At 39.1% G+C, this 17,046-nt stretch overlaps 1 protein-coding gene across 1 annotated transcript; it reads right to left on the bottom strand.

The window, feature by feature from the left end:
• Nucleotides 1–6,713: 6,713 nt before the first annotated feature.
• LOC115225479 (zinc finger protein 239-like) lies at nt 6,714–16,631 on the bottom strand. The gene is made up of 3 exons (XM_036513951.1): nt 16,508–16,631; nt 7,613–8,880; nt 6,714–7,444 (listed from the first exon to the last, which is right to left on the bottom strand). The coding sequence occupies exons 2-3, from the start codon at nt 8,242–8,244 to the stop codon at nt 7,213–7,215; spliced, it is 864 nt and encodes a 287-aa protein (XP_036369844.1). The 5' UTR covers nt 8,245–8,880; nt 16,508–16,631; the 3' UTR covers nt 6,714–7,212.
• Between the last annotated feature and the right edge of the window lie 415 nt (nt 16,632–17,046).

Genomic DNA, 17,046 nt, shown 5'->3' with positions numbered 1-17,046 from the left:
GTGTTTACGTCCCTGTAACTTGCAGTTCGGCAAAACAGACCGATAGAATAAGTACTAGGCTTACAAAGAATAAGCCCTGGGGTCGATTTGCTCGACTAAAGGCGGTGCTCCAGCATGGCCACAGTCAAATGACTGAAGCAAGTAAAAGAGTAAAGAGAGAGTAAAGAGTATTCTACCCTGAATATTGTAAACATACCCGTAAAGAGATCAGGTCAAAAATACGATGGAACTTTCCTTCTGATCTGCCACAAAAAAGGATAAAATGATAACGATCTTACCAAACACAGAATAGATAAAAATTACAAAAGAAAATATATATAAGGTGCAGGTGTGGCAGTGTGATAAGGAATTTGCTTCCCAACTACAAGGTTCCAGGTTCAGTCCCACTGCATGGCATCTTGGGTTAAATGTCGTCTATTATAGCCTTGTGAATGGATTTGGTTATGCAGAAACTGAAAGAAGCCCATCGTGTGTGTGTGTGAGTGTGTGAGAGAGTGTGTGAGAGAGTGTGTGTGTGTGTGTGTGAATGTGAGTGTGTGTATGTGTGTATGAGTGTGTGTGTGTGTGAATGTGTGTGTAAATGTGTATGAGTGTGTGTATGTGTGTATGAGTGTGTGTGTGTGTGAATGTGTGTGTAAATGTGTATGAGTGTGTGTATGTGCATGTGAATGTGTGTGAGAGAGAGAGAGAAAGGGAGAGAGTGTGCTTTGTGCCTGTGTTAGTCCCCCACTGCCAACTGACAACCGGTGTCAGTTTGTTTACATCCCCTAACTTAGCAGTTGGGCAAAAAGAGACTGATGAAATAAGTATCAGATTTTTTTTTTTAAATAAGTACCCAGATCAAAATGGCCAATAGAAAATAAGGCAAATGAAAAATGCATGTGGCATATATATATATATCCTTATATGGTCTGATGAAATATTTTCTATTTACAGTTTGTGCATTTTTTTCTAACATAATAATTTGACAGTGATGTTATCACTCATTTTATGACAATATATTTCTCAGTTCTATATTTAAGAGATGAGGAATTATTATTTACATTCGATGGATATGGTGTAGTGGTTAAGAGCGCGGACTACTAACCCCAAGATTCTGAGTTCAATTCCAAGCGGTGACCTGAACAAGCTGGCAGAATCATTATCACGCCGGGCGAAATGCTTAGAGGTATTTCGTCTAACGCTACATTCTGAGTTCAAATCCTGCCGAGGTCGACTTTGCCTTTCATCCTTTTGGGGTCGATAAATCAATTACCAGTTGCGTACTGGGGACGAGCTAATTAACTGGCCCCTCCCCAAAAATTTCTGGCCTTGTGCCTAGAGTAGAAAAGAATAATAATGATAATAATATAATAATAATATTGAAAAATACCTTAGTAATGAGAACCCAGGTTCGGATTTTCCCGAAGACACCTGATGAAGGCGGGAGGGTATACCAGCTGAAATGTTGTGTTAACAACAAACAAGATGAGGACAAATATCTGTCAAATGTAAATAACGTAAATATATTTCTCATCTCATTTCTCAGGCACAGGGGTGGTTGTGTGGTAAGAAGTTTTCTTCCTGGTCACATGGTTATGGGTTCAGTCCTACAGTGTGGCACCTTGGGCAAGTGTCTCCCACTATAACCACATACTGACCAAAGCCACGTTAGCAGAGAGAAACTCCAAGGAGCTTGTCATGTGTGTGTATACATATATGTGTGTGTGCGTGTGATAAGAAGTTTGTTTCAGTCTCACTGCTTGGTACTGTGGGTAAGTATCTTTTACTATAGCATCAGGTTGACCAAAGCCTAGTGAGTGGATTTGGTTGACGGAAACTAAAAGAAGCCCATCGTGTATCTCTCTCTCTCTCCATATATATAAATATGGTTTCTTCTTTTTTGCTTGGACACTGGTTTTTAACTATAGGTTTCCCTTATTTGAAATGTAATTTTTAAAAGATTCTCTAAACGATGAACTTTTATTTTTACATTATATATTATATTACTTATTTATATGCCTCCTACATATATATATATATATTACTTTATACTATATTTTTTTTTGTGAGGGCGCGTGGCTTAGTGGTTAGGGCATTCGGCTCATGATCGTAAGGTTGTGAGTTCGATTCCCGGCGACGCGTTGTGTCCTTGAGCAAGACACTTTATTTCACGTTGCTCCAGTCCACTCAGCTGGCAAAAATGAGTTGTACTTGTATTTCAAAGGGTCAGCCTTGTCACTCTCTGTGTCACGCTGATTATCCCCGAGAACTACGTTAAGGGTACACGTGTCTGTGGAATGCTCAGCCATTTGCACGTTAATTTCACGAGCAAGCTGTTCCGTTGATCGTATCAGCTGGGACCCTCGTCGTCGTAACCGGCGGAGTCTTTAATAATAATATACTATATTTTTACGTATTTATTTTCTAGGTGTTGTAAAGTTTTAAAAAAAATATACATTTCTTAATCGCTAAAGTATTAACATTAACCGTGATGAACTGTATTCACACATTTTTCTTGCATTTTCTTATATACTTGTACAGATGAGTTATGTTTCATCTTCCGTGATGTCATAAATGTATATTCTATGATTAAATGTTCGAGATATGAAATGTTATGTGGATGACCTTGCTTTGTTTGTTCTGTAACCTTAGTTTGATATATATATATATATATATATATATATATATATATATATATATATATATATATGGGAGGGAGGGCTTGTCTGTGTTTTGTCCTCTACCACTGTTTGACAACCAGTATTGGTGTTTATGACCCATAACCTAGCAGTTCACCAAAAGAAACCGATAGAATAAGTACCAGGCTATGAAACAAAATAAATACTGGGGTCGATTCATTTGACAAAAAATTCTTCAAGGCAGTGCCCCAGCATGGCCACAGTCTAACGACTGAAACACATAGAAAATCTATTTAGCTACAATGTCAAATAAACAGTAATATTTTTGTTTTGTCTACAAAATACTCAGATGTGTATATTTTCCAATATTCTACAAAAATACATCTATTAAAAATATCACAATAGTTATTGTTCTTGCCAATGTATGTGTATATATATATATATATATATATATATATAGGGAGAGTTTATGAAAAAATCAAAAGACGAAGACAGGTGGTGTAGACAACAAACAGATATATTAGTATAACGCTCAGGAATAGAAAAAGTCTTTTACGTTTCGAGCCTATGCTCTTCTACAGAAAGGAACACAGAAAGAAACAAGGAGAGAAAAAGAAGAGAAAAAATATGTGTAGTGGCTAACAATCAACCATGGCAACTATATATATAAAAAAGAAAACAACCTAGCACTCCATCAGTTATGACAACAAGGGTTCCACTTGATATAATCAACAGAACAGCCTGCCCATAAAATTAACACACACATGGCTGAGTATTCTACAGACATATAAACCTTTAACGTATTTCTCAAGGAGATTCAGCATAACACTGAATGTGACAAGGCTGGCCCTTTTGAATTAACATGCAAGTGGTTGAGTACACCACAGACACATGACAAGTGTTCCAGATGATCCAATCAACGGGACAGCCTGCTGGTGAAATTAACATTCAAGTGGCTGAGTACACCACAGACACATGACAAGGGTTCCAGATGATCCAATCAACGGGACAGCTTGCTTGTGAAATTAATGTCCAAGTGGCTGAGTATACCACAGACACATGACAACGGTTCCAGCTGATCCAATCAACAGGACAGCCTGCTTGTTAAATTAATGTCCATGTGGCTGAGTACACCACAGACACATGACAACGGTTCCAGCTGATTCAATCAACAGGACAGCCTGCTTGTGAAATTAATGTCCAAGTGGCTGAGTACACCACAGGCACATGACAACGGTTCCAGCTGATCCAATCAACAGGACAGCCTGCTTATTAAATTAATGTCCATGTGGCTGAGTACACCACAGACACATGACAACGGTTCCAGCTGATTCAATCAACAGGACAGCCTGCTTATTAAATTAATGTCCAAGTGGCTGAGTACACCACAGACACATGACAACGGTTCCAGCTGATCCAATCAACAGGACAGCCTGCTTGTGAAATTAACATCCAAGTGGCTGAGTACACCACAGACACATGACAACGGTTCCAGCTGATCCAATCAACAGGACAGCCTGCTTGTGAAATTAACATCCAAGTGGCTGAGTACACCACAGATACACCACAACGGTTCCAGCTGATCCAATCAACAGGACAGCCTGCTTGTGAAATTAACATCCAAGTGGCTGAGTACACCACAGATACACCACAACGGTTCCAGCTGATCCAATCAACAGGACAGCCTGCTTGTGAAATTAACATCCAAGTGGCTGAGTACACCACAGATACATGACAACGGTTCCAGCTGATCCAATCAATGGGACAGCCTGCTTGTGAAATTAACGTCCAAGTGGCTGAGTACACCACAGACACATATACCCTCAACGTAGTTCTCAAGGAGATTCAGAATGACACTGAATGTGACAAGGCTGGCCCTTTGAAATACAGATACAACTCATTATAGCCAGCTGAGTGGACTGGAGCAATGTGAAATAAAGTGTCTTGCCCAAGGACACAACATGCTGCTGGAGATTGAACTCACAACGTTACGATCATGAGCCAACTAACCTAACCGCTAAGCCATACACCTTCACTAACCAATGTACATGTATAACTAATGTGGTTATTATATAAGACATACCTATTTCTTTACTACCCACAAGGGGCAAAACACAGAGGGGACAAACAAGGACAGACAAAGGGATCAAGTCGATTACATCAACCCCAGTGCGTAACTGGTACTTAATTTATCAACCCCGAAAGGACGAAAGGCAAAGTCGACCTCGGCGGAATTTGAACTCAGAACATAATGACAGACAAAATACCTATTTCTTTACTACCCACAAGGGGCTAAACACAGAGGGGACAAACAAGGACAGACAAAGGGATCAAGTCGATTACATCTAACCCAGTGCATAACTGGTCCTTAATTTATCAACCCCGAAAGGATGAAAGGCAAAGTCGACCTCAGCGGAATTTGAACTCAGAACATAACGGCAGACAAAATACGGCTACGCATTTCGCCCAGCGTGCTAACGTTTCTGCCAGCTCGCCGCCTTAAAGATATACATTAGTGCTCCAGCATGGCCACAGCCTTCGGGCTGAAACATTTTTAAGGATTTAAGGATTTATTATTATATCTTATTATATAAGATATACAGTTGGTAGATTGTCATCACACATTTATTTCTTCTCTGTTGTGCAAATAGATTTACTGTTATCAGATCTATTTCTTTCACAGATTGACTTTTGATCTTGATACAGTTATATGGCAGTGAAACATGGACACAAACAAAGAAATTATCAAATGGACTACATGGCTGCTATGCAATGATGCTACAAATGGCCCTAAATGTGAAATGGCAGCAACACATGACAAATGAATGCCTTTACAGAGACCAGCCTCTCTTGAAAAACGCTGCCGCCGTGGTGATCTCATTCTCGCCCACAACATTATAAGCGGAAAGTGTAACCTCTCGAAAGAGCTGTTCTTCACTCCTGCTCCAGAGCGTCGGCTGCGGGGTCATTCCGAAAAGCTCTACCTGCGACGATTTCATCTCAATCGAAGGAGAGGAGCTTTCTCCGTCCGGGTTGCGGGTGGAACAAGCTGCCAGACGAGATGGTGAAGATGCCAACGACCGCTTTGTTCAAAGCCTCCCTTGACCTCAAGTGGCCTGAACTCTTTACATGAACACCCTCCCTGTACTTAACTCCATGTCCCCCTACATGGCTTTGCTATTTGCTTTTGAGCCAAATTAACTAACTAACTAACTAACTAGTGAGAAAATCAGTCAAAGACGGCTGCAACTATCTGGTCACTGCATGTGCCACCCTGAACTGGAAGCATTCAAATTAGTCTTGTGGAATCTACTTTATGGTGATGTGAGAAGAGGAAGATTTTGTCACACATTGACAATTTGATTGCAGACACTATCCTGGAATATACCCAGGGCCACGATGTAGTGATGATGGACGAAGAAGGGTGGAAGGTGGACTTTGTTGTTGGAGCTCAGCCATAATAATAATAGATGCTATGTTATATGCATCATCTTGTAGATAATAACCAGTGCTATTATTTGGCAGTGAAACATGGATGCTGACAAAGAAATTATCAAATGGATTGAATGGATGCTACACAAGGATGCTAGGAATGGACCTAAATTTGAAATGGCAGCAACATGTGGCAAACAAATGCCTTTGTGGGGCCCTGCCAAAAGTCAGCAAGAAGATCAGGCAAAGACACCTGCAACTATCTGGTTACTGTGTGTGCCACCCTGAAGTGGAAGCCTCCAAATTAGTCTTCTGGAACCCATTTCATGTGATGTGAGAAGAGGAAAATGTTGTCATACTTAAATTGCTAACTTGATTGCAGACACTGGCTTGGGTTGTATGTAGGGTCTTGAGGCAGTGATGATGGACTGAGGAGTCTGGTGAGTACACTTTGTTGCTGCAGCCTGGCCTGGAGCCTAGCTATAAATGCTATGTTATAAGCACCATCTTGAAACAATAACTTATTAATAATAGTAACCTAATAATTTATTAAACGTTATTACTGTTATTTCTTTATTTTCTGCCAACAAAATGCACAAAAAAGCTACACGTTTGCATTATGTTATATATACAATAATAATAAAGGACGTTACCGTATACATTTTTACAAACCAAGGATGTTATATAGACCTCCTTGACTCAATTAGAGAAGGGGTGCGTATTATACACATATGGCAGTGAAACATGGACACTGACAAAGAAATTATCAAAGGCGCTAAATGGATTCTATACAAGGATGATATGAATGGCCCTAAATGTGAAACAACGTCAACATATGATGAATGAATGCCTTTATGGAGACCTGGCCAAAGTTAGTGAGAAAATCAAGCAAAGATAGAAGTGATTATCTGGTTACTGCGTGTGCCATCCTTTGTTGAAAGCATCCAAATTAAGTCTTGAGGAACCCACTTCATGGTGATGCTGGAAGAGGAAAATATCATCACACACCGACAACTTGATCGCAAACACTGGCCTGGGATGCATCCAGGACCTTGAGGCAGTGATGAGGGACCAAGAAGTGTGGTGAGTGGTCTTCGTAGCTGCAACCCAGGGACCCAGGTTGGAACCCGGCCATAACAAAAAAAAAATAAACATTTGGTTAACTAACTTCTTGTGAGACTGGTTTATCACATTTATATAGTTTTTCTCCCGTATGAATGTATTTGTGTCTCGTTAAGTGACCATTCAGAGCAAATGATTTACCACAAGTCTCACACTGATAAGGCTTCTCACCTGTATGAATAAATTTGTGATTATTTAAAGTACTTATCTGAGAGAATGATTTACCACAGATATCACAGTCGTATGGTTTTTCCCCTGTATGAATATATTTATGTGCAGTTAAGGCATTGCTAGCTGAGAATGATTTACCACAGATATCACAATGATACGGTTTCTCACCTGTATGAATACGTTTGTGCCGACTAAAGGCATTTAGTTGAGAGAATGATTTAGCACAGATATCACAGTGATACGGTTTCTCACCTGTATGAATGTACTTGTGTGTAATTAAATGACTACTTCCTGAGAATGATTTACCACAGATGTTACAGGGGTAGGGTTTCTCACCTGTATGAATGCGTTTGTGTTTAGTTAAAGTGCTACTTTCAGTGAAAGATTTCCCACAGATGTCGCAGTGGAACGGCCTCTCTCCTGAATGAATATACTTGTGTTTCGTTAAGTTACTGTTCAGAGAGAAAGCTTTCCCGCAGACATCACAGAGATAAGGCCTCTCTCCTGTATGAATCCGTTTGTGTTGACCTAGGATACCTTTCTGCGTGAACGCTTCACCGCATGTGTCACAGACATGTGGTTTCTCTCCTGTGTGAACGTATCTGTGGGTAGTTAAGGTACTGCTAGCTGAGAAGGATTCACCACAGATATCACAGCGATATGGTTTCTCCCCCGTATGGATGCGTTTGTGTTTAGTTAAGTCACAATTCTGAGCGAATGATTTGCCACAGACGCCGCAATGATACGGCTTATCTTCAAAGTGAAAATATTGGTGAGTGGGAAGGTTAAAATTCTGAGGGAAGGACATTGTACAGATTTCAGAATAAGATGGTTTTTCTGCATCATCCATCTTCTCTTCAGTATTAACCGAATCCTTTGCATTTGTCATATAATTCATTGTTCTGTAATGTTTTCTATATTACCACAAATTAAAAACATTTCTCTTCATTTTACTTCTTTTTTTCATATATTTCTGTGTTGGCAGAAATATTTCTACTGCTGTCTCCTTGCCTGGACATCACATTATAGTCGTAAACGAGTTTCACTGTCATACAAGCAGTGTTATTCATTTCTAATTATCCATGTCCAGCCATGAGAAAAATATCACCTTGTTTGGAAACTGATGAGGGTTGCAGACAGGAAAGGCACCCAGCTGTAAAAAATCTGCCTGACCCTTAAAAGCATAGAAAAGTGGACACTAACATGATGATGACAATGATGACGCTGATGATCTTTTTTATCAATTCTGATCTTGGTCAAGATCAGAAGATCTTTGCAAACTCCTTCATAGATTTCTTCAAGTTCAATTAAAATCCAGTATCATTCTGTATATATCCCAGACAGCAAAGTAGAGAAACGTTGCTATTAACCTCAGATCAGAAGAAATATTTCACTGAAATTCACCACAGATTATGTTATATAAACGGGTTTATATTTATGATGTATAATGTCATTCCTTGAGTCTTTAAAAGCTGATCAATTCTGACGATGTATCTGAAGTAAAAATTCCTTTGTGTCTCTGACGTCCGATATTCTGAAATAATATAGAAACAATATAAGATATAGGACAATACTTAAAAAGCAGAGATTAAAAACAACATACATTTTACTATTAAATTTTTATAAACTATAGATAGAGGCGTAGGAGTGGCTGTGTGGTAAGTAGCTTGCTTACCAACCACATGGTTCCGGGTTCAATCCCACTGTGTGGCACCTTGGGGAAGTAAGCGTCTTCTAGTATAGCCCCGGGCCGACCAATGCCTTGTGAGTGGATTTGGTAGACGGAAACTGAAAGAAGCCTGTCGTATATATGTATATATATATGTTTATATGTATGTGTGTATATGTTTGTGTGTCTGGGTTTGTCCCCCTAGCATTGCTTGACAACCGATGCTGGTGTGTTTATGTCCCCGTTACTTAGCGGTTCGGCAAAATAGACCGATAGAATAAGTACTGGGCTTACAAAGAATAACCTCTGGGATTGATGTGTTCAACTAAAGGCAGTGCTCCACAATGGCCACAGTCACATGACTGAAACAAGTAAAAGAGTAAAGAGTAAGAGTATAGGCACAGGAGTGGCTGTGTTGTAAGTAGCTTGCTTACCAACCACATGGTTCCGGGTTCAGTCCCACTGCGTGGCACCTTGGGCAAGTGTCTTCTACTATAGCCTCGGGCCAACCAATGCCTTGTGAATGAATTTGGTAGACAGAAACTGAAAGAAGCCCGTCGAATATATGTACATATATATATATATACACAACTTAAAAATAAGGGCAAACGAAAAAAATTCTAATGCCAATTCTAAGTCCATAACCATATATTTTTCACAATATGCACGCTACTCAAATTTGCTGGCCATTGATAAAATTTTTTTTTTTTAAATTTTATCCTACATTAAACATATATATATATATATATATATATATATATATATATATATATATATATGTATGTATGTATGTATGTATATGTTTGTGTGTCTGTGTTTGTCCCCCCAGCATCGCTTGACAACCGATGCTGGTGTGTTTACATCCACATAACCTAGCGGTTCAGTAAAAGAGACTGATAGAATAAGTACTAGGCTTACAAAGAATAAGTCCTGGGGTCGATTTACTCGACTAAAGGCGATGCTCCAGCAAGGCTGCAGTCAAATGATTGAAATGAGTAAAAGAGAAAAAAGTAAACTACAGACATGGCTATGTGATAAAAAGCTTGCTTACCAACCACATGGTTCTGGGTTCAGTCCCACTGTGTAGTACCTTAGGCAAGTGACTTCTACTATAGCCTCAGGCTGACTAAAGCCTTATGGGTGGATGGAGTAGACGGAAACTGAAAAGAAGCCCACTGTGTGTGTGTGTGTATGTGTGTGTGTGAGTGTGTGTGAGTGAGTGTGTGTATACACAGACATGGCAGAAGTAAATAGACACCCCATAAAACATTGTTTTATGTTAAACTTGAAATGGTTTATATTTTTTATTAATTGACATTTTTATGCCCCAGGTGTTCGATATTAACTGTTTAATCATGCCACATACAAAAGAAGCCTTGGAACTATCCAAATTTCAAAGAGGCCTTTTTGTGGGTCAATCTGAAGGTGGACTTAGCATAAGATTGCAGAAAACCTTGGGATCCCACTTCTACAGTTAATAGAGTGATTGTACAATTCACTAGAGAGGAGTAGGAGTCCACATTACCTCACCCAGGTCGACATGACCCTTCGCTCTGTTAAGAGAAGTGTGAAGGATAATCCTCATTGCAAGGCCCCTGACAGAGCAGAACAAGTTGATGTCAGTCTCAGAACATACTCTTTACTCTTTTACTCATTTCAGTCATTTGACTGCAGCCATGCTGGAGCACCGCCTTTAGTCGAGCAAATCGACCCCGGGACTTATTCTTTGTAAGCCCAGTACTTATTCTATCGATCTCTTTTTGCCGAACCACTAAGTAACGGGGACGTAAACACACCAGCATCGGTTGTCAAGCAATGCTAGGGGGACAAACACAGACACACACAAACACACACATACATATATATACATATATACGACAGGCTTCTTTCAGTTTCCGTCTACCAAATCCACTCACAAGGCATTGGTCGGCCCGGGGCTATAGCAGAAGACACTTGCCCAAGATGCCACGCAGTGGGACTGAACCCGGAACCATGTGGTTGGTTAGCAAGCTACTTACCACACAGCCACTCCTGCGCCTATGACAGCTATCTGACAGTTATCTCACAAAATTGGCCATTATGGCAGAGCAGCAAAGAAGGAAGCCACTTCTTCGACCAGCCAATATCATATTCTCTGATGGGTCCAGATTTGCTGTATTTTCTGACAGTGGTCGAGTGTAGGTCTGGAGACTGTGATCAAGAATTTGATGTGAAAAGATTGCAGCCAACGATGAAACATGGCAGCTATTCTGTGATGGTCTGGGGAACAATTTGGAGTAATGGTCGCTCAGAGCCGGTGGAGTGTGAGGAAAACATACACTCAGATAAATATGTGTCCATATTGCAGCAAGGACTCCTTCTGATCTTCTCCAATTGTGAAATGATAGAAGAAGATTCTTTATTTATGGAAGATGGGGCTCCTTGACACACAGCTAAAAAAACCCATGATTGAAGAGAATGGCATTAAAAAACTTCTAGGGCTAAACCAGACACCAGATATGAACCCTAATTTACAGATCTGGAGGATAATGGACAGGACACTTCGTAAAAAGAACAAGAAAGCATCTTCAAAGCGAGATCCTTTGAGATTATCGCATGAAACTTGGCAAGAAATTCCCCAAGAGAATATTCGTCATCTGATCAGTAACATGTTTTATAAGGTCCTTGCATTGTAAAATCAAAAGAAGGCCTGAACAACTCAAAAATGCTGTAACTCTCTTTGTACCCCACCCCCCACCTTATACTTTAATTTCTAACACTGACAGAACCTGTTTAATGTTTGGCTAAGTTTGTGACAACATGACGTTATTAACGTTCCATATATAATATTTATTTCTTTACTACCCATAAGGGGCTAAACACAGAGGGGACAAACAAGGACAGACGACGGATTAAGTCGATGACATCGACCCCAGTGCATAACTGGTACTTAATTTATCGACCTCGAAAGGATGAAAGGCAAAGTCGACCTCGGCGGAATTTGAACTCAGAATGTAGCGCAGACGAAATACCTATTTCTTTACTACCCACAAGGGGCTAAACACAGAAGGGACAAACAAGGAAAGACACAAGGGGCTAAACACAGAAGGGACAAACAAGGGGCTAAACACAGAGGGGACAAACAAGGACAGACAAACGGATTAAGTCGATTACACCGATCCAGTGCATAACTGGTACTTAATTTATCGACCCCGAAAGGATGAAAGGCAAAGTCGACCTTGGCAGAATTTGAACTCAGAACGTAGCGGCAGACGAAATACCTATTTCTTTACTACCCACAAGGGGCTAAACACAGAAGGGACAAACAAGGAAAGACACAAGGGGCTAAACACAGAAGGGACAAACAAGGGGCTAAACACAGAGGGGACAAACAAGGACAGACAAACGGATTAAGTCGATTACACCGATCCAGTGCGTAACTGGTACTTAATTTATCGACCCCGAAAGGATGAAAGGCAAAGTCGACCTTGGCAGAATTTGAACTCAGAACGTAGCGGCAGACGAAATACCTATTTCTTTACTACCCACAAGGGGCTAAACACAGAAGGGACAAACAAGGAAAGACACAAGGGGCTAAACACAGAAGGGACAAACAAGGGGCTAAACACAGAGGGGACAAACAAGGACAGACAAACGGATTAAGTCGATTATATCGACCCTAGTGCGTAACTGGTACTTAATTTATCGACCCTGAAAGGATGAAAGGCAAAGTCAACCTCGGCGGAATTTGAACTCAGAACGTAGCGGCAGACGAAATACCTATTTCTTTACTACCCACAAGGGGCTAAACACAGAAGGGACAAACAAGGAAAGACACAAGGGGCTAAACACAGAAGGGACAAACAAGGAAAGACACAAGGGGCTAAACACAGAAGGGACAAACAAGGGGCTATACACATAGGGGACAAACAAGGACAGACAAACGGATTAAGTTGATTACACCGATCCAGTGCGTAACTGGTACTTAATTTATCGACCCCGAAAGGATGAAAGGCAAAGTCGACCTTGGCAGAATTTGAACTCAGAACGTAGCGGCAGACGAAATACCTATTTCTTTACTACCCACAAGGGGCTAAACACAGAAGGGACAAACAAGGAAAGACACAAGGGGCTAAACACAGAAGGGACAAACAAGGGGCTATACACATAGGGGACAAACAAGGACAGACAAACGGATTAAGTCGATTACACCGATCCAGTGCGTAACTGGTACTTAATTTATCGACCCTGAAAGGATGAAAGGCAAAGTCAACCTCGGCGGCATTCCATATATAATAATATAACTGATATAGAACATGTAGCTGGTACTAGTGGTCCCGGTGCGCGCACTCGTGCAAGCTAGTCATGACTAGTCAATCCTTTGTGTTGTATTTACTTTGTTTAAAAAAATTTTTACTTTGTATTTTTGTGTTTTATTTACTTTGTTTTAAAAAAAATATTTATTTTGTATAAAAAAGTTATTTACTTTGTTTTATTTACATTGCTAGGTAGTCGTTGTAGGATCGACTAGTCACGACTAGCTGGTGCGGATGTGTGAGTACGCGCACCGGGACCACTCTTCTTAAGTAGTACCCATGTAGCCTTCACGGTACTTGTCCAAAGAGTGAGGAATGAATCACGACGGAAGTATAATAAACTGCACATATAATGTAGGGTGGAGGATAGAAGGGTACAACTTGAGAACAGTGGTCCCGGTGTGCGCACTCGCTAGCTAGTCGTAACTAGTCGATCCTACAACGACTTCCTAGCAAAGTAAATAAAACACAAAATAGATAATTTTTTGGATCTTTTCGGTTTGAACGGCAGTTTTTTCTAGCGGTGTCATATGAAATTGTCACCCATAATTATGACCCTAGTATCGATCTATTGCATTTCAATCTGCTTTAGGGTTAGAGGTGGGGGGAAGGGTATCTTTTTTTCTTCGCAAATATAAATAAACCCAATCTGTTTCTTAAACGAGGGACATATTCATACAGCACAGAATGCTTTTTACCTCAATGGATGTCATTGATTGGTTGAAATTGCAGAAATTGAAGAAAAAAACAAATATCTTACAAACTATAGAATTTTCTCAAGAAAGCCAAGAGAAAAATATGTTTTATAAACACATTCTACCAGTATACGAAGTTTAAAATTTTTTAGTTACTCTCTTTTTCTCTTTTACTTGTTTCAGTCATTTGACTGCGGCCATGCTGGAGCGCCGCCTTTAGTCGAGCAAATCGACCCCGGGACTTATTCTTTGTAAGCCCAGTACTTATTCTATCGGTCTCTTTTGCCGAACCGCTAAGTGACGGGGACGTAAACACACCAGCATCGGTGGTCAAGCAATGCTAGGGGGACAAACACAAACACACACACATATATATACATATATACGGCAGGCTTCTTTCAGTTTCCGTCTACCAAATCCACTCACAAGGCATTGGTCATCCCGGGGCTATAGCAGAAGACACTTGCCCAAGATGCCACGCAGTGGGACTGAACCCGGAACCATGTGGTTGGTTAGCAAGCTACTTACCACACAGCCACTCCAGTTACCTAGAAATTATGTTAAAAACTGCCGTTCAAACCGATAAGATCCAATTTTTTTACACAAAGTAAATAATTTTTTTAAAACAAAGTAAATAAAAAAAAAACACAAAGGATCGCCTAGTAACGACTAGCTTGCGCGAGTGCGCGCACCGGGACCACTCTTCTTAAGTAGTACCAAATTATTGACATAAAAAATAATTCAGACACCTCAATAAAAACAAGAGATGTCAGTGTTTACGTATTTAACAGTGTGTATTAAAGAATATCCGATAATTTCCTATTTTGCGTTCGTAAAATCGAATTTTGATTTAGTTTCAATTTCATTTCAACCCGATTAGCGAGTATCGTCTCGTTGCTTCTCGTTTTATTGTGAATTCTAACGAAATACTTACAGATCGGCAGATATTCAATGAAAGGCATACAATTGGGACACTGGTTCGATCTTCGTCAGATTCAGTGATTTGTATTAATTGGGTTTTTTCCGGCCGTGGATCGTTGAAGAATTCTCAAATGTGCCCAAGGTGACACTCTATTCAAAATAAGTCGAACATTCTCCCCTCATATTTTACTCACAGATCGTAATATGTACCACTAATAATTATGAAATGCTGTACTGAAATATACTTTATGGATCACCACGACATTACCGAATATCCCAACAGATATACATTTAATAATTTTTGAGAGCAGATCGTAAACTGCTTCGAAATGTTTACCATTCTATTATTATTATGGGCCCGGGATCTTTTCGGTTTGAACGGCAGTTTTTTCTAGCGGTGTCATATGAAATTGTCACCCATAATTATGACCCTAGTATCGATCTATTGCATTTCAATCTGTTTTAGGGTTAGGGGATCTTTTTTTTCTTCACAAATGTAAATAAACCCACTCTGTTTCTTAAACGAGGGACATATTCATACGGCACAGAATTTTTTTTTTTACCTCAATAGACGTCATTGATTGGTTGAAATTGCAGAAATTGAAGAAGAAAAAAAACCAACAAATATCTTACAAACTATAGAATTTTCCCAATAAAACCAAGAGGAAAAGATGTTTTATAAACACATTCTACCAGTATACGAAGTTTAACTAAATTTTTTTAGTTACCTAGAAATTATGTTAAAAACTGCCGTTCAAACCGAAAACATCCTTTTTTTCATCAGAAATGTAAATAAACCCAATCTGTTTCTTAAACGAGGGACATATTCATACGACACAGAATGTTGTGTTTTTTTTAACCTCAATGGACGTCATTGATTGGTTGAAATTGCAGAAACTGAAGAAAAAAAACAACAAATATCTTACAAACAATAGAATTTTCTCAATAAAGCCAAGAGAAAAAGATGTTTTATAAACACATTCTACCAGTATACGAAGTTTAAAATTTTTTAGTTACCTAGAAATTGTGTTAAAAACTGCCGTTCAAACCGAAAACATCCTAGGCCCGTTCGTGGAGAGTGTAGCTTTACATTAGATTTCTGCGCAACCATAGATGGTAATTTGTAGAAGTCTCGAAAGCAGTTCTCAACGCAGTCCATATGACCCCTGGGGTACCACAGAAGATTTTGTTGTTAAAATTTACATCCAATAAACTGGTTATACGTCTATAATACACAATATATTTTCAACAATCTATTTTTAGAATACTTAATAACATTTATAATATAATGGGATTAAAAAAAAAAACATCGAATAGATATGATAATCCGTCAGAGAAAAAAAAAAGGAATTAGAGGGAGTCCACAGGCAAAAAATGGTTTAGAACCACTAATTACGAATTATATGTTGGTTTGGAATGTTACTGCTTAAATCTGTTAATTACTGATTTGAGGCAATTAGTGACAGATAATAAAAGAATTGATATCGATCTCTGATTAAGCAACATTAAAAACTGTATTTTTGACTAAAGCTTTCAATTATCCTATTCATCGATTAAAAAAAATATGTTAATATATCTTACCTGTTATGATAAATCAGTGTTTAATGAGAAATACCTTTAATTACAACCGAGTGCGACTTGACAGCAATTAATTTGACAGCGGGAATGTTTAAAAAACGGCACGGAAAGGAAAACGAAACGTAGTAAAAATAATTCTCTACTAAACTAGGTTTTATATTTCTTTCGTTTTTATACCCTCAATTACTTCAAAGTATATTTAGAAATAGACAGACTATTTATCATCGAACTAAATGAAATGTGTAGATATGATTATCTCTTGTTAATGTGATATATAATTTTTTTTAAGGTGTGGGGGAAGAATAAAAATACGAAACTAGAACAAGGAATTATTCAACTGCAAATACAATTTGATGACAGAAAGTTGAGAAAAAGAGAATCGGAACAGGGTGGAACGAAACCTACAGACGTTTCCGTATACACACAGCTAGAAGCATACATTTATATGTGTAATATCATTTCTGAAATTTTCATTTAAAATATATAACAAACATATTATTCCCAATGTATTGCAAGGCTAAAAAATTTATATAAAATATAAA

Source organism: Octopus sinensis, linkage group LG27 (genome assembly GCF_006345805.1).
Source record: "Octopus sinensis linkage group LG27, ASM634580v1, whole genome shotgun sequence".
Lineage (NCBI taxonomy): Eukaryota > Metazoa > Mollusca > Cephalopoda > Octopoda > Octopodidae > Octopus > Octopus sinensis.
The sequence above is the reverse complement of the archived record's forward strand: the minus strand, read 5'-3'. Positions and strand labels throughout refer to the sequence as shown.